At 41.3% G+C, this 19,252-nt stretch overlaps 2 protein-coding genes across 4 annotated transcripts in view; both read left to right on the top strand.

Moving 5' to 3' along the window:
* The window catches only part of MAMDC2 (MAM domain containing 2), a 146,826-nt gene that overhangs the window by 118,417 nt on the left and 9,157 nt on the right, over nt 1-19,252 (top strand). The gene's annotated exons all lie outside the window — the stretch shown is intronic.
* LOC102154836 (60S ribosomal protein L29-like) lies at nt 9,225-11,385 on the top strand. Its single transcript, XM_038527112.1, has one exon. The coding sequence runs from the start codon at nt 10,765-10,767 to the stop codon at nt 11,269-11,271; it is 507 nt and encodes a 168-aa protein (XP_038383040.1). The 5' UTR covers nt 9,225-10,764; the 3' UTR covers nt 11,272-11,385.

Here is a 19,252-nt window from a genome sequence, read left to right as displayed (position 1 = left end):
AAATATATGAAGGACAATGAAATACACTAAATGTTGATTTATTATCACCATGTGCAGCAGTTGTAAACAATGTCAGTGGTAATATACCCCATACAGAATAGAGCTTTCTCACAGACACTCTTAATTTCGCTTAGTGTATCCATTGGGTGCACACTGTTCAGTCCAGAGAAGCAGAACAATGCCTGATCATAAGCTTGCAGAGATACTTTCTCAAGGGTCCTAGCAAAGAAGCCATTATAATAGGAAATACAAAGGGAGGGGCTCCTGGGAGACTTAGTCAGTTGGGCTTTGAACGTTGATTTCAGCTCAGGTCGTGATCTCGGGTCCTGGGATCAAGCCCCAGATTGGGCTCCACACTCAGCAAGGAGTCTGCTTTTCTCTCTCTCTCTCTCTCTCCCTCCCTCCTTCTCTCTCTCTCTCTTTTCCTCTCCCTCTAGCCCTCTCCTTGCTCACACACTCTCTCTCTTTCTCAAATAAATACATAAATCTTTCTAGATAAATAAATAATACAAAGGTGAGTTAGCTACTGCTATTTCTTATGGCCTACCTCAAGATAAGCCTATGGAATAACACCAGAGAGCACCCTGCAGTGTAACCTGTTTGTGAATTGGCTAAACTTGATGGGGTACCATCAGGAACAGCTTTATTCTTTCTTTGGACGCTCTCTTGAAACGTACCCTAAAATATTCTCCTTTCTCCATCCCCCGATCCCTTAGTTTCCCAGTCCTGTTGAGGTATTAGAATAGTTACCTACTTCTTTGTGTTACACAATCCAGTCCAAATCAAATCTTCAGTTTCTCGTTCAATTGAGTCACCTCTTTTTCCCTTGGCTGAGATCTAACTCGTAGTTTGGGAATTAGAAAAGGGAAGAAAGTTCCTTTGTTTTCTTTGTTGGACTTCCTCTTCCACCCCTCATTTCATGATCTTTATTCAGGATAAGTGGAAGAGAGATGGAAAGAAAAGAACTTTTAAAATAGTGGGTGCTAGGGACACCTTTGGCTCAAGGCGTGATCCTGGGATCCTGGGATGGAGTCCCACATCAGGCTCCCCTCCAGGAACCTGCTTCTCTCTCTGCCTGTGTCTCTACCTCTCTCTCTCTGTGTCTCTCATGAATAAATAAACAAAATATTTTTTTTAAAGTAAAATAATAAAATAAAATAGTGGGTGCTATTTCAGATTCTCTCTTGACTGATGAATATCCTCTGTTATAGCAGATACCTAAATATTGGCTCTTTGGGGAACCACTGCATCTTACAATATCTGGCAGTGTACTTTCTGGCTAATGTCCTGTGACCACCTTCTCTTCCCTTAGTGCTTGCTCTGCAAGCCACAACTCACACAGACTTTCTCCTTGGGTTCTACCTGGCAGTTTTGGATTGGGGTCCCTTCAAGAGCTCTTGATTCCATCCACCTTCCATGAGTGTCCATTTGACCTCAGGCACTAATGCACTCTTGCCTGATTAAGGAGATGTGCAGGTTGGTCCTACCACTGACCTTTCTTTCTTTCCTTCTGCGTTCGGGAGCTTATTCTGGAACACTGTTGCTTCAATAGACATGATGTTAAAGACATTCAGCATTGGTCCAGTAGAATAGATTCCCACTTCCAGCACTGAGTAGAAGATTCTAAGGGGTCTCTAAGAGTATGTGAGGCTGTATCTGGAAGACCAGGGGGTTAAAAAGATAATTGAAAGACTTGTATGAAAAAAAAAAAAAAGAAAGTCTTGTATGTTAATACTGTTTTGGTTGGGAATAGTTTGTTGCCCTTTGTAACAGACAAAATCCATTTAGGGTTAGCTCTAGGGACAATTTGATGCAGAGGATAAAACTGTGTGATCAGGAGCCAGTTTCCCTCCTGTCTACCTCTCTGCTCTGGTTTTTTGGGGTTGACTCTAATCTTAGATAGGCTCTCATCTCATGATAGCAAGACGGCTGTAGCAACTGTAGGTCTTTCAATATTAAATCTAGTGGAAAGGGCGGCCTTGGTGGCTCAGCAGTTTAGTGCTGCCTTCAGCCCAGGGTGTGATCCTGGAGACCCGGGATCAAGTCCCACATCAGGTTCCCTGCATGGAGCCTGCTTCTCCCTCTGCCTGTGTCTCTGCCCTTTTCTCTCTCTCTCTCTCTCTCTCTCTGTCTCTCATGAATAAATAAATAAAATATTAAAAATAAATAAATCGAGTGGAAAGAGGTAACTCAAACAAAAATTTTAAAAAGTGAGTTTCATTGGCTCTGATTGATAATGTCTTCAGGGCAAGGTACTGCCAACCTTGGTTTTGAATCCCCATAGGGCTTAATCTTGTACCTTGTATACTACAGATGCTCAGAAATGTCTTTGGAATGAATAAATGAGCTATAAGCCCTCCTTGACACATATAAATAACTAGCCATTTATTTAGCAAAACCCCTAGAAGTAGGGAGGTATCTTTTTATTATAAGAGGAGTAGAGAAAGGTCAGGAACAAATCAGTTTGAGTTAGAGTCCATTGTAATCATGATGTTGTATTTATGTGCATTTTTCTTGGATGGAGGAGAGTTGATAGTTTTTCTTCCATTTCTCAGAGACACCAAGAAGGCTAGTTGTAGCAGATCTGAGAAGAGATACTCTCAAAGAGAGCTATGCTGTGGTAGATTGCCACAGGGGAATTTTCAGGGTAACATGCTGTGGAATGTCTTGGACATAGAAGAGAGCACAAAGCAAAAATAATAAGCAGTGGAGGAAAGGGGTCTTTGAAAAGGGCAAGGAGGGTCACCAGACTTCCACGAGGTACAGACCAATGAACTTTGGAATTATACCCCACTCACTATGTATGGAGCCATGAGATAGTTACATAAAATCTCTTCATTTCATTTGTGTCATCTCAAAGATTATATAAGAATAATTATAGCCCCTTGCCTATCTACCTGCTTTATAGGCTGGTTAAGTTTAAAAATTGAGAGATTTGGGACTCAACTGCTGCTACGGTCCAAATCTCACTTCTACCTTGAACATCTCTAAATGTCATTTCCTTATCTGTATGTGGAATAATTAGTACCTACATCATAGATTGTGGTGACATTTATGTATGTATCATTTATATGTGAGACAATATCTAAAACATAAGGGGCAGCCTGGGTGGCTCAGTGGTTTAGTGCCACCTTCAGCCCAGAGCCTGATTCTGGAGACCCGGGGTTGAGTCCCACGTTGGGCTCCCTGCATGGAGCCTGCTCCTCCCTCTGCCTGTGTCTCTGCCTCTCTCTCTCTCTCTCTCTCTCTCTCTCCCTCCCTCCCTCTCTCTCTCTCATGAATAAATAAATAAAATCTTTTTAAAAAAATCTAAAACATAGTTAGGATATGACCTGGTATATAATAAATGCTCTAATGCTCTATTATTCATTTGTTCTTTCACTCAACAAATATCCATTGAGTATCTACTATGTGCCAAGTCCAGTTTAGATACTTAGGAAACACAGATGAACAAAACAAAACAATCATTTGCCCTCTTGGGCCTTCTAATCTAGCAGGTGGAGAACAGACAATGAAGACTACACTGAAGTATAAATTATATAGGTTAGAAGGTAATAAATTGCTACAGAAAAAAATAGAGTAGGGCAGGGGAGCTTGGAAATTGGGAGGAGGATGTGAATGGAGTTGGCTTATCTAAATAGTAGAGGCACAACAGAGCTCATTGAGAAGGTCACCTGGAAAGAGTTGAGGTAGCTGTCCTAGTGTGTATCTGGGAAGAAGTGTCTCAAGCAGAGGGAGCAGCCAGTGGGAAGCCCCTAAAGTGAAAGTATGCTCACTGTGTCCCACAGACAACAAGGCTGGTTTTGCTAAACAGAGTGAGTTGGGGAGGGAGTACTAGGAAGTGAGATCAGAGAAATAATCGTGGGCCAGGTCCTGGCCTTTTCATTTGTTAAAAAGACTTTGGATTTTAATTTACCTGAAATGGGAGGACACTGGAAAATATTGAGCTTAGTGAAGAAGTGGCCTGGCCCCATTTTGAGAGAATCACTGTGGCTGCTCTGTTGAAAAAAGACTAAAAAATGGAAATGGGACAAGAGTGAAATCAGAGAACCCAGTTGGAATAAGGCGAGGCATCCAGGTAACTGATGGTGATGGTGAATTTGCAGTGAGGGTGGATTTACCAATGACAGTCCAGGTGGTAAGAAGGAGTGAAATTCTGGATATATTTTGAAAGCAGAGGCAACAGAATCTCTTAATAGATTAAATATGAGTATAAGAGAAAGAGAGGAATCAAGAATGATTTCAACGATTTTGACCTGAGCAACTAGAATATGAGTTGTGGACAACTAAATAGAAAAGATTGAGTGGAGCAGTTTATTGGGAAGATCAGAAGCTCAGTTTTAAATATGTCAGGTTTGAGATTCTTAATAGATATTCAAGGGGGGAGGGGTGTCGAGTGGACAGTCGGGGGTCGGGGGGGTCAGGAGAATGGCCAAGCTGGAAGTTGTTGGCATATGAATAATATTTAAAACCATATAACTAGGTGAGATCTCCAAGGGAGGTCTTGTAGACCCAAAAGTGGACCAAGGGATAAGCCTTGGAGCACTCCAAAGTTCAGAGGTCAGAAAAGGAAGAACCAGCAAAGGAGACAGAGAAGAGTGGCCAGTATCACTGATGACATTGTACGGGAGCCGCTCCTGCAGTGCCTGTGGGAAGTAGAGACTCAACAAAGGTGTCCCCACCCCTCCCTTCCTCATCTCCATGACCTCTCCTTCCTTGGCTCTCTTTTCACTGGTGGCCATGGCTGTTGCTGCCACCTCAGTCACCCTCATGCCAGTCTAGTGGTACTTACCTAATCCTTCTATGCATATATCACTTTTATCTTCCCAAGTGGATCATAAATAACTTCAGGAGTGGGTATTTGGACTCAGTATGAGCTTGCCAGTGCTGCCTTAATAAAATACCTCAAATACTGGTGGGCAGCTTAAACAATAGAAATTTATTTTCTCATGATCCAGGAGGCGAGAAGTCCAATCCAAGCTCAAGGTATTGAGAGGATTGGTTTGTTTCTGAGGCTTCTCTGCTCAGCTTGCAGATGCCCTTCTTCTGGTGGTGGCCTCACATGGTTGGCCCTCGGTCTTTGTGGTCTGTGTCCTGAGCTTTAGTCATTGGATTAGGACCCACCCTAACACTTATTCATGAGAGACACACAGAGAGAGACAGAGACACAGGCAGAAGGAGAAGCAGGTTCCCGATGCGGGACTCAATCCCAGGACCCGAGCATCACACCCTGGGCCAAAGGTAGACGCTCAACCACTGAGCCACCCAGGTGCCCCCTAACTACCTTTTTAAAAGAGCTATCTGCAAATACAGTCACATTCTGAAGTACCAGAGTGAGGGCTTTAGTGTGTGAATTTTAGAAGGATGCAGTACAACACATAACAGAATTCCCTGGAGTTAGTGCACGGTGTGCTGAATCCTGAGGGAGCAAGGTAAGCTCTTCTTCCAGAAAATGAATGGTCCCTGTCCTGCCCCTCTCAACTTTCTAATAAGATAATTCAAAGTTGTTTAATTTGCATACCACATTCTACCCCGTTCCCTCCACACACAAAATCCGTGATAACCTAGCAAAAGCACATTCAGTAGATCTTCAATTACTCATAATTTTCCTCCTTTATTTACCTTTTTTGCTGATTTATGGGGGATGCATTGGTTAACTGGGTGTGGCTTTGTGTTAAGAAATATGATATGATAGTGTTTGCTTTGTCTCTGAAAACTTTGAAGGATGTTTCAGCTGGCTGGATGTTTCTGCAAAGATGATAATGCAAAAACATCTTTGTGTGCCCACTATTCACTCCCAGTAAATGCTTTATTCATTAAATGAAATCCTCTGATGCACAATCAAGAGAATTTTGATTTTTTTTTCAGCACACTGCTTCCAGGGTCTGCCTTCTTCTTCATTCTTTATCTTACCTGTTTCAATGCAAATTTTTAGAAAGTTCTCAAGGCACCTTTCAATTTTCTAACTAAAGAAAATCTTTTACAGGTTATATCTTTTTTATTCCTATCTACAGTAATGCCGGCGAGGCAGCAAATTTTGCCATGGGTACCTACATATATGGAATTGGATTAAAGATGATTTGGTTTTGTTCTTAGAATTACTTTAGCAATTGCTTTACTAGGGAAATAATGTTAGCTAGTGATCATTTATGGAACATTTACCATGTGCAGGCACTATGCTGGGGACTTTATATCTTGTCTTAGTCAATTTGAGCTGCTATAATGAAAGTACCACAGACTGGATGGTGTAAACAAACATTTTTTTCTCTCAATTCTGGAGGTTGGGAAGTCTAAGATCAAGGCACCCACAGATTGGGTGTCTTGTGAGAGCCTGCTTCCTTGTTCATAGACAGCCACCTTGTCACTGTGTCTCCTCATGGCTGAAGGGGCAAAGGAGCTCTCTGGGTTCTCTTTTAAAAGGGTACTAATCCAGGACACCTGGGTGGCTCAGTGGTTGAGTGTCTGCCTTATGGCAGACATCTTATGGGATGCAGTTGAACACCTGCTTTCAGCTCAGGGTGTGATCCCAGCATCCTGGGATCGAGTCTCACATCAGGCTCTCCACAGGGAACCTGCTTCTCTCTCTGCCTATGTCTCTGCCTCTCTCTGTGTCTCTCATGAATGAATGAATGAATGAATTTTTTAAAAGGTACTAATCCCATTGAAGAGAGTTCACCTCTATGACCCAATCAGCTCCCAAGGCCTCCCCTCCTAATATCATCATGTTGGGGGATAGGATTTCAACATATAAATTTGGGAGGGGGAGGCATGGGTATTCAGTTTGTAAACACATCCTTACCACAATCTGTAAAGTAAGTGGAAGTGCCTGTTTTTCACATGAGAAAACCAAAATTGGGAGAATTTAAGTGTTTTTCCATGGCCACGGAGTAGTAACAGGTAGAGTAAGGACAGAATCTCAGGAATGTCAGACTCTACTGGCTATATCCTGGCCACACTGTCTCACCAGAGTTTCCCTGCCTTCGTGATACTAGGACACTGCAAACGACCTGGAACAACTGTGACAGCTTCTATGTGAAAGGCCCAGTTCTTCACATAGCAGCATGATCTCACCCCAACACCTTTCAGCCAAAGAAGGGTATCTTCTCTTGGAAAGGATATATTCAAACTGATGGTATTTTTAGACATCTATAGAAATGCATCTAGCAGAAAGTAAATTCTTTTCTGAGCTATTTCTGATGGCAGCAAACCAGTGTAAATTTAACTCCAGGGCTGCAGCCTGCACATCTAGTGTGTGTCCTAAGGCCTGAAAGGGTGGCTTCTTCTTTCTCTGGAGTCCAGTGGCTTGAGACATAAGTAGGTGGATATATTGGCTCTCAGATTACAATATGACAGGTACCACTCGTTCAAAAATTAAAGTATTAGCAAATAAAGGCCCCTTTAAAACATTTGTTTATTTTTTTCAAGCCACCAGTGTCACACACTACGTGTATATAAGATGAAACATCTTATGGGATGCAGTTGAACCCCTGCTTTCAGCTCAGAGTGTGATCCCGGGGTCCTGGGATCGAGTCCCGCATCAGGCTCCCCGGAGGGAGCCTGCTTCTTCTTCTGCATGTGTCTCTGCCTCTGTCTCTCTGTTTCTCTCATGAATAAATAAGTAAAATCTTTAAAAAAGAAAAAGAAACATCTTAGAACTGGGAGCAGTCACAAATCCAGATGATCTTGATTTATTCCCCATTTTCTGAGCATCTACTATGCCTTATGCACCAAATAATTGTCCCAAAATTATAATAAGTATAGTATTAAGGGTTAAGTTCTAGAGAAGTTGGAACCACACAGAGAGAAGCAGCTAGCTCTCCTTGGGAGCATCTTGAAGGATGAGTGAGAGTTCACCAAGAAGAATGGCAAGATGTGGGATCCCTGGGTGGTGCAGCAGTTTAGCGCCTGCCTTTGGCCCAGGGCGCGATCCCGGAGACCCGGGATTGAATCCCACATCGGGCTCCCGGTGCATGGAGCCTGCTTCTCCCTCTGCCTGTGTCTCTGCCTCTCTCTCTCTCTCTCTCTGTGACTATCATAAATAAATTAAAAAAAAAAAAAAAAAAGAATGGCAAGATGAGGTAGCATTTCAGAACAAGGGAATGGCACGTGCAAAGTATGGAACCACTTAACTAGTATGCCACCTAACTAGGTGGCAGCTTCAGGGAACTATAAACGATTCTACTTGGTGGGTGTATAGGAAACTGCCAGGCAGGATTCCAAAGAAAGTGACGTCCAAGATACAAGTTTGTATACAGGTAGTATTTTTGGAGGTGTGGTGCCAAGGAGCAGAATGTGGATTGAAGGTAGCCAAAGCAAGGAAGGGGGCAGAACAGATACAAGGATGCATCATTTAACTTGGTCACTGTTGTGTCCAACTGGTTGCTGGATCCTATGGGACCTCTCAGAAGCCATGAAGATTGCCAAGAGTATTTTGAGGCTTTGCAAAGCCCCGCCCCAACCTCACCCGTGCACGTCCCATGTGCACATCCCATGACCTATTTTTTTTTCTTTAAAAATTTTTGGTCAGTCTTTTGTTAGCTTCAATTGTTAATTTCACCTCAGGCAGTTGCAGTGTTAAACAATTATTTACCTGATTGCTTTTGACAAATGCCCTGGAGATAAGGCTGTTCATACAAAGTAAGGTCTACCTCAGTCAAATTAAATAAAGAGAAGCCTTAAGAAGTTGCCCATGCTTTGTCAAACAGGTCAAATAGTGACAATTTTCTGGGGACAGGATTTGGGGTAGCTCCAAACCAGTTCAGCCCCTTGCATAATTGCTGTAGGCTACTGCTTTTTACAGATACTTGAGTTGTAAAGATCCTGGTTTTCAAGTTTATCTTGGAGTAGGAGAATGAAGATGGGATTAGGTCAGGCTAAAAATTTACCTTTCTTAGCAAGATTATCATTTTTCTTGAATTAAAACTCGTAGATTGTTGTATGCCTTTAGTTAATTTCCAGAGTTCTGAATAAGTTGATTTGACAGTTTTTTTTAAATCTTCCCCTTGCTTTGATAGAGAAACACTTTCAGAGGAACTTACTCTGGTATTCTCAAAGCTCCACATTCGTCCCCAACTTCTTTCTCTTTAAGAGATTCAAATTCTTTGATGAAATTTATCTTATCTTCTAGTTCTTGGCCATAATACTAAATGGCCGTATTATCAAATTATTTTTTTTGTATTATTAAATTATTAAGCATATTATTTTACACTCCTTAAAAGTGTGATAGCTCCATAGCTGGGTCACCTGTGCTTCTGTTCCTGTAGTGTTTTCCCCCCCGCTTTGGCCCAGTTTCTTGAAATATCTGGTGTTTTAATTGATTACTGAACATTGAGAATGAAAAATTATAGAATCCTTAGTGATGATGTGTTTTTCCCCAGAGAGGATTTAATCTCTTCTCAAATAGCTGGCTTGAGTAGAACAGGTCGCCTCAGCCCAATCAGAACTAGGCCAACTTGAGCAAGTGTTGCTTTGCTGGATCAACATCTTGTTCTCTCCTACACCTAGGAGATATTCTCTGAGAGCAAACCCTGGCGTTTAATGAGGGCCCTCCTCTTTAGTATCTCCTAGACTAATTTTTATCTCTTCAGCTGGTGAGATTGCTAAAAACTCTGTTTTGCATTTGACTTCTTGGCTCTTGCCCTCCACAGCTTAAGCATTTGGCACATGACTCAAGGGAAGATTGCCAAGTGATGCGCTCACTTTTCTGTGCCTCTCTTTTCTCACAAAACTTGACTCTGAAGCCCTGGCTGCCTTGGCAACCCAGAACTCCAGTTACTATCTTCCCAACCCACTAAATTCTGTTGGCTTCTCAGCCTCTTGCTAGCTGCTTTCTCTGTTTAACTTCTGAACTGACGAGGCAAATGCCCCGTGGGGAAAAACAGCTTGAAGAATGTTGAATTCACTTTCCTGACCTCCTTTTCCTGGCAACTCGGCCCCCTCGAATCCTTCCTGCTTCCTCTCTGCTAGTACCAAGACAGGTGTTTTCTAAAATATATAGATATTATCCATTGTTTTTCCAACTCTTCTCAGCAGGAGTGTAGGTCTGCTACAAATTACTCAACATAGCCAGAAGGGGATGTCTCTGGTATTTCATTTTTTTGGCATCATTTATCTAAGAACATAATTATTATACTCAAAATTTGAAGGCATTTGCTTTTCTCCTCTGTACCCACCAATCATAGAGTTTTGAACGAGATCTTTGTGTCTCTGGTCTCCTTAAACTGTATTCTTTAATTGATATTTCTACTATTCTACTCAGGATCTAGCTATATTTGAGATTATGTTATCATACGGTGTTCTGTTCTTTGAGAAGGGGTAATAGGAGGAAAATATTAAAATTTACATTTATACTGCCTTTGGCTATAAACTGCCTGAGAGACTATGATTTTCTACTTCTTTCCCTTTATAACTCTCAGTCTTGAGTAGTAAATATTGGAGACAATTGACATAGTAATAAAGTACTCCAGATGCCTTTTATTTAATTATCATAAAAACCACTTGACGATCACCTCATATTTTTATAGTAATGTAATTTTATAGTAAATGTAATGTTGCTTAGATGAATGTCACCAGAATTTCTCTCCAGCAGGGGATAGAGTCTGAAAGAATAAGAAAATTTTAGTTGACTCAACAAATTAATAATAATTCATAGATTTATAGGATGCTACAGGTAGAGAAGATTTTACAGATCAGCTAAGGCAATCTGGTCATTTTAAATATTAAAAAACTGAAACTGCTCGGGGAGCCGCGGGCTTTGGTGCAGACATGGCCAAGTCCAAGAACCACACCACACACAACCAGTCACGAAAATGGCACAGAAATGGCATCAAGAAACCCCGGTCACAAAGATATGAATCTCTTAAGGGGGTAGACCCCAAGTTCCTGAGGAACATGCACTTTGCCAAGAAGCACAACAAGAAGGGCCTGAAGAAGATGCAGGTCAACAATGCCAAGGCCATGACTGTGCGTGCTGAGGCTATCAAGGCCCTTGTCAAGCCCAAGGAGGTTAAGCCCAAGATCCCAAAGGGTGGCAGCCACAAGCTCAATCGACTTGCCTACATCGCTCACCCCAAGCTCGGGAAACGTGCTCGTGCCCGCATTGCCAAAGGTCTCAGGCTCTGCTGGCCAAAGGCCAAGGCCAAGGCTCAAACCAAGGCCCAGGCTGAAGCTGCCACCCCAGCTCTGGCTCCGGCTCCTGCTTCTACTCCTGTTTCTACTCCTGCAGCGCAGGCTCCCAAAGGTGCCCAGGCCCCCACAAAGGCCCCAGTGTAGAGGCTTCTGCCTGCCAGTGTGAGGACGGAAGGACTGGTATGACCCCTGGGCTTCTGTCTGCATGGGCCTGGTGTCCTCCTGTGCTATTTGTACAAATAAACCTGCGGCAGGAAAACAAAACAAAAACAAACAAACAAAAAAACACTGAAACTCACCCAAGGGAGTTTTAATTATTATCTACTTGGATCCTAGGACAACAATAGCAAATGTGTCTGTGATTTAAATGTACGACTTAATCAATAATGGAATTACATCCAAAAAAATCTCCTACTGCCTGCTTTGTTGACTTATTGCTATCTTTGCATTTAATCCTAACAATATTTTCTGTGTGTCTTTTTACATTATAGGCAGTAAAATAATGGCAGTATGCAAATTTGGCAGAACTTACTAACTGATACATTAGTAAAATAATAGATTCAAACTCTGGAGCAGCAACACAATATCTTTCTCCCTAATGACTTGAGGGTGTTAGTTTGATGTTGGTGATAACAGGATCCCTTTTTTTTTTTTAAACATTTTCTTTTTTTTTCAAGATTTTATTTTATTCATGAGAGACAGAGAGAGGCAGAGGGAGAAACAGGCTCCATGCAGGGAGCCTGACGTGGGACTCGATCCCGCATCTCCAGGATCAGGCCCCGGGCCGAAGGCAGCGCTGAACTGCTGAGCCACCCGGGCTGCCCCCAGAATCCTTTTTGAACGCAGTGTATTCTGGGAACTTCAGAGGCTATACCTATATTTGGAGACTTCATTCTACCTTTTTGCTTCCGTTCCTAAAAACCTATCAATTTACTCTTGAAAGAACACACACAAGAGGCACCTGGGTGGCTCAGTGGTTGAGCATCTGCCTTTGGATCAGGTCATGATCCTGGGGTCCTGGGATGAGTCTTACATCCAGCTTCCTGCAGGGAGCCTGCTTCTCCCTCTGTCTATGTGTCTGCCTCTCTCCCCATGTCTCTCATGAATAAAATTAAAAAAAAAAAAAAAGAACACACGCAAGAAAATAGAAAGAGGAAAGGCATACAAAGCTGTTTACAGACAACTGCATTAGATGGGCAGTAAATATAGGCCCATTAAATAAAAAGAAAAGCTCACAGAAGCCACATGTCCATATGGACATGCCAGTTTATTGTGTGTTTATTAGACTCAACACATCATCATACATAGCAATTTCAATGGAGCTTTAGTTTCTGACTCATTATCTGGCGAGGCAATAAATCTTTCCAAAATCTAATGGAAAGACCAATGGATGAGCGGTGAACTGACTCTGCCACTTGCTGCATACAACCTGAGGCATGGTCACATAAGTTCTCTGAGCCTCAGTTTCTCCAAATGTAAAATAAAGTTAACAACAGCTGTCCTGTTAATCTTTTAGGGTTGCTGTGATGATCATAACTAAGATCATATTTGTGAAAAGCCTTAATACTGTATCAGCTCCAGTCAAATGAATTGTATTGTTATTTTTTAAATTTTTTTAAAAGATTTCATTTATTTGTTTAAGAGAGAGAGAGCATGTGCACACGAGTGGCAGGGAGGGGCAGAGGGTGAGGGAGAGGGACAAGCAGTTGCCCCCTAAGCAGGGAACTTGACACAGGACTAGATCCCAGGACCCTGAGATCATGAGCTGAACCAAAATCACTTAAGCAACTGAGTCACCCAGGTGCCCCTGTTATTTTTATAATAACAAAAGTGAAACTTTTATAAACTTTTATAAACACTTTTATAAAACTTTTATAAACTTTTACAAAGAGATGTGATGTTCATCTCTAGGATATTTTCTTGGATTTATTGTTCTGTATCACCATCTGTGCTTTTATAAGTAGAAAATCATGGCCTATGACTACAGGTAAAATGACTTAGTAGTAACAAGAATGGTTGGTAGACCTTAAACCAATGTTCTCCAAACAACCAGGGAGTAACTGAAGTGGCATGTGGATTAATATTTTTTATTTTTATACTAATATCCATGTATAAGAAAAATACGTAACCAGTCCGTCAAAAGTGTTATTTCACAGATTTATAGCTTTTTTCTATTTTCATGTTAATGTGAAGTTTCCTATTTGAATAAATATATTTATGTAATAAAAACGGAATCTGGGCCACCTGGGTGGCTCAGTGGTTGAGCATCTGCCTTCGGCTCAGGTCATGATCTGCTCCTGGGATCGAGTCCCGCATCGGGCTCCCCACAGGGAGTCTGCTTCTCTCTCTGCCTATGTCTCTGCCTCTCTCTCTTTGTTTCTCATGAATAAATAAATAAAAATAAATAAATAAACAGAATCTAGTTGAAGAAGAATATTAAGTGACTAATACTGTAGGTATGTGAACAGACAAAATAAAATCATGAAGTTGGTATTTGTATGACTAAAGCTTGGGAAATATTTCCAAGGATTAAGGCAGTCATGTAGTACGACAAGTCAAGTTAGCAGAACAACAACAAAGACCAAAAAACCCCCAAACTCTTGCACTACAATTTGGCTCCTTAATTAATGAGATAATACAGGCATTTGTGACAGATGAATTTGGACTTGCATGGAGAAGGGTTGGACTCTGCAGGATTTGTCTTTCCTGACACAGATGCTACTTATTTACAAGACAGTAAAGACATGTTTTAAAGTTCACAGGGTTTTAATGTTTTTTTTTTAATTTATTTGAGAGAGAGAGCATGTGGGAGCAGGGGAAGGGGCAGAGGAAGAGGGAGAATCTCAAGCAGACTTTTCTGTGCTGAATGCAGAGCCTGACGTGGGGCTTGATGTCACTACCCTGAGATCATGACCTGAGCCAAAATCAAGAGTTGCACGTTCAACCCACTGAGCCACCCAGGCGCCCCAAGTTCATAGAATTTTACTGGTTATTGGAACTTTATTAACATTTATATGCTGCCATGATGTCAGAATTCCTCCATACATTTGTTTTAGTTGCCCTGGAGTTCACAGGGATTTTGTGGACCAAAGATAGTGGGATAAATAAATCAGTACATAACTATCCAGTTTAGCTAGAAAATGCCTCTAGTTGTAACATTTCCTAGCTCACTGAGTCTACAAGCCAATAGATTAAAAGTCCTCCAGGCTCTCCCCTCCACAACTACATTCTAGAAAAGCCGCTACTCAACATTTTCTTAATGATTTCAAAGAGAGAGACACCATCCTTTTCTTTTGTGATATTATTTAATGTTTCAATAAGTCTTCCATAGTTCTGATAATTAAGGGGTAAGTCTTCATTTCTAAGAACACTCCCTCTTGATAGAATATCAAGGATGCATTGAAATACCAACTGATGATATGTATTTATGAAATTACACTGTCAGACAAAAGAAAATTGCAGCTATACTTAATGTATTTATTATATAACTGAAATTTATTAGCAGTCAAATTTTAGTCCTTGTCTTTTAAGAATTGTAGTAGTTGATATGCAGACAAGTAAGGATGCTACCCAGCTAGTCTGTAGCCATCTGAGAAATTTGCTCTAGATGATCAAAATCTCCAATGTCCTTCAATCCTTGTATGATTTCTCTTCTCACACTAGTTTCTGATATTGTCAGATCCTGCTAACACAGAGAAGGCTTCTGCGGCAAGCTTCTGTTAAAAATTGCTATATCACACAACATTTACCACCTTAATAACTTGTAAGCCTGCAGTTCTGTGGCAGTAAGTCCATTCACACTGTTGTGCAACCATCACCACTGTCCCATCTCCAGAACTCTTTTCATTTCCCCAAACTGAAACTCCATGCTCATGAAACAATAACTTACTTATGACAAGCTTTAAAAATCATTTAGAAGGCATGGTAAAAAGCAATTGTAGAGAGACACATTTAGCTGTTGTTCTGCCCAAAGTACTGATGTCTTTTTTTTCCGTGTTAAAAATCCTCTTGGGCTTAATGAATGCAGCTTAGCTGTTCGGTTCACGTGGCTCTTACAGGCCACTCGAGCTCCTTCCTAGCCCTGGTGAAAGGGAGCAGGCATCAGACTGAAGGAACAGCTGTTTCACTGTTCCAAATTATGAATATGGTGTGTGTCTCAACACATCACGGTTGCTGCACAAAGAACAGATGGGACCCCGATCTCCCACTAGACCTAGTGGAATCCCATCTTGAATGTTAAACAATGACCCACAGAGAGAAAGTGATTTCAGTTAATAATCCCTTCCACAGATTGGAATCCTTCATGTGCAAGAACACGTGAGCTGGTCTGAGGTTTCAATGCTGGGGCTTCCTGGCTCCCATCCAGAGCTTTTGTTTGCTGAGACAGACAGCATTTGGAGTTAGAATGTGGCAAAGCTTGTCAACACATGGGGCTTTTCTCTGCTTTCCAAACACATGTGAGACAGACTGGCTCTCTATGAAGCTCTGATCTTTTCTGGGGAAAGGAAATGTCACATGCAAGTCAAAAAGAGAAACATTTGGAATCAAGAGGAATAATTGGTTTGAGCATCAGAGAGACAAATTCTGATCAGGTTGACAAATGTGTTAAAATTGTTTGTATGTATAGATGTTGATCTAGATTGGTTTCAATTGGTATTGCCTAGTGGAATATACATATATGCTTAAAATAGAAATGGTATCAAGCATTTTTGGAGAGCTTAACGTTACTCAAGAAAAATAGACTAGTATCTATCTGCCTAATATTATGATATTACATATATGCATATGTATATTAAATTTAAATATATGAAATTTTTTTAAAAAGTAGACTGGTGTCAGTGTCCCAGAAAAGCGCAACAAGTTGTACTTACATCCCCCTAGATGTTTTCTTTGTCTTCCTAAAGTGGTATAATTACACAGCTCAAAAGCCTGGGAGATTTCCTTTCATCCTTTATCTTCTGAAACACAAAGATCTCTGGAACCAGAGACCTGAGGTAATGGTTTCAGCCTAATACTTGAGACCCAGAGGTGCAGGAGCTAAAAGTGTTTCCAGAAAAATGCTTCACCCATTGGAGGCTAAATAGTTAGTGCATTGTACTCAAAAAAGAAATAATTTAATTTAATCCTGAGGGTGATTAGGGGTTTTCTTCTTTTGCAGGATCTCAGACTAATTCTGTCTGGGACTTATACTGTTACCAATAGGATGCACGCTGTCATCACTAGAAGCACCTCACTTAGCATCTTACGCATGATGGATCCCCATTGCTTCCTTTCCATTCTGCAAAGATGTCACGTCTCAGAGTCCTAATGGTCTCTACTTTCCATTTTTCCAGTGACAGCATCTTTTGGAGGAGCCTGCTTTTCCTCCCTAACTGAGTGGTTCATTTTTAGCCAAGGCCCTTTATTGAGGATCAAGTGGACCTTCTGAGAACCCCAACGCCAGATACAAAAGTTATTTTCTGATTTTCTCCTTATTTGAGGGGGTGAATTTTTTTAGGTTTAACATGCAATAAGGTAGGGTTTCAGGGCACTATGCTACTAATTTATGTATAGGATGGCATGGGATACCTTTGTGCATAGTTAGGTGATAAACCATGGTAATTTTCATGTTTTGACCTTATTCTCCATAGAATTAAGTTGAATACACCCTTCTGGGGCACCTGAGTGGCACACATCGACTCTTGGTTTCGGCTCAGGATCCTGAGATCAAGTCCTGCATTGGGTTCTGTGCTCAGCATGGAGTCTGCTTAGAGTTTCTCTCTCCTTCTTCCTCCACCCCTCCTCACCTCCCACCTCTGGCTGTCTCTTCAATCAATCATATATATATACATATACATATATACATACACCCTTCTGTTAGGATGATGTATGGCTGAATTTTTTATATCCAGCCTAGCTTAAGTCAGAAAATGTTAAAGAAAAGAATAATAAAAGTTCCTTTCATTGCTGAAAATACAAAATCCCCAGTGTTCCTTGTATAGTAATTTTCTTGCCAGTGGAAAAGTGAAGGTAACATTAAAAAATAATCTTTTTGTGTGTTTGGTTAAAAAACAATGCATCAGATAGCATGGTACTGGTTTAAGAACATTTAATTTGATATGACTTTAATGTTTTCAAAACTTGGATTCATCTTAGTTTTTCATTGGAGCATCCCAGTCAAGTGCATATCTCATTGCCAAAACCCTCACACAACTGGAGTGACCTTGGTCAAACTGGTTTGTGGCTTAGAGATGCTGAAGAAAATACATTCATTTGTTCATTCAACAAGTGTTTATTGAGTATTTATTACTCAGGCAGTTCCAGGCACTGTTCTAGGACCTGGAGGTATAACAGTGAAGTAAATAAGAAAATATCTCTGCTATTGTGTGTTCTAGAGAAGGGAGACAGACAAACCTAAAAAAAAAATTATATAGTATGTTATGAAGCAGTTAAATGCTATGGAAATAATAGTATAGGGAATGAGGAGTGCCAGAGGGGGATTATAATTCAAAATACTGTGGTCAGAATTGGTCTAATGAAAAAGGAAATAAGTGAGCAAAGACTTAGAAATGAGAGGGTGAGGCCTGAGATGATATGGAGGGAAAGCCATTCCAGGCAGAGGGAATAGTACGTGCAATGGCTCTGAGGTGATAGCATACCTACTCCATTCCAGGAACAGCACAGGGACCAATATGGCCACCCAACGCAGAGTGAGTAAGAAGAAAGGCAGTAGGAGAGGAAGGGGGTAGAAATCAGAGGTAGGAAAACTGTTGGGAGATACAGGGCTGTGAAAACCATTCTCAGACCTTCAGCTCTTACTCTGAGGGAAATGCTGAACCAATGGAAGGTTTTGAGCAGAGGAGTTGTGGTGAGATTTAGCTTTTGTTCACTATGGGTACTATGTTGAGATTAGATGGGAGGAAACCAGAGCAGAGAGAGGCAGACTAACTAGTAAGTGTTGCATGAATCCAAGTGAGAAGTAATAGTGGCTCAGACCAAAAGGTAGCAGGGTTGGTGGTGAGAAGAGAAATGACTGGCTTCTGGACATGTTTTGAAGGTAAAGCCAACCTGTCAGGAATTCCTAGAGGTGAGAGTGAGGAGAAGGGGTGGCACAGGACTTCCAGGTTTGGGGCCTGGCCAACCAGAAAGGGTGCTGTAGGTTTTACGGTAAGGCTGTTGGAATTTAGTTTTGGACATGTTCAGTTGGAGGTGTCCATTTGACAATAAAGGGAGATGTCTGTTAGGCTGTTTGAACAAACATGTCTGGGTTTCAGCAAAAGGGTTGGAAATTTAAATTCATGCTACAAGAACACATGTAGAATTAAAAGCCATGAAACAAGATGAGATTACTCTTGGAGTCAGTAAGAATAGAGCAGTTTAAGACCCGGGCCTTGGAGCACTCCAAAGGCTCAAGGTCAGAGAAGAAAGGGTAAGCTAGTAAAGGAGTGACCAGTGAAGTAGAGAAAAACCAGGTGAGTATAGCGTCCTGCAAACCAAGTTAAGAAAACACTTGTAGGAGGCAGAAGTGATGTATTATCTTCAATGCCACAGATGAGCCAAGAATGACAAAGGCTAAATATTGACACTGGTTTAATGGTGAGCATGTCATTGGTGAACACTCCAGAAATACTGGCAGTATTATTTGTAATATTTTAAGGAGATCATGGAGAAGGCTGGTTGATGAAGGCCACATTCCATGACTCTGTTGGCCCAGTTTCCATTGAGTGGAACACGGCGGGGTGGTAGGAGGGTGGGGGTGGGGAGGGTGACACAGTGCATACAATTTGATAAGACCCACTTAAGCAGGACTCTCTCCCACCTGTTGAATTGCCCGTGGGACTTCTCAGGTCTGTGTTTATGGAAGTGAGAGAAAGGAAGAATGTCCTCTAGAAGCACAGATGGAGTTTCTGATCAATTCTGGTTTGGATACTTCAAGCCCTGCATTTGGGGAAATGACTAGAGCTAATTGATTAAAAGTCCAACTGTAAAGAAAGATGCCTTAGAGACCATTTCATCTGCATGCAGCATGTGGGCTCTCTTTCTTTTTACCCTCAATTTGGCCATTAATTTCTGCATGAAATAATAATAATAGGAATAACACTATGGATTAGTGTTATACACTAATGGATAGTAGTCATACACATAA

Source organism: Canis lupus, chromosome 1 (assembly GCF_011100685.1).
Source record: "Canis lupus familiaris isolate Mischka breed German Shepherd chromosome 1, alternate assembly UU_Cfam_GSD_1.0, whole genome shotgun sequence".
NCBI lineage: Eukaryota > Metazoa > Chordata > Mammalia > Carnivora > Canidae > Canis > Canis lupus.
The sequence above is the reverse complement of the archived record's forward strand: the minus strand, read 5'-3'. Positions and strand labels throughout refer to the sequence as shown.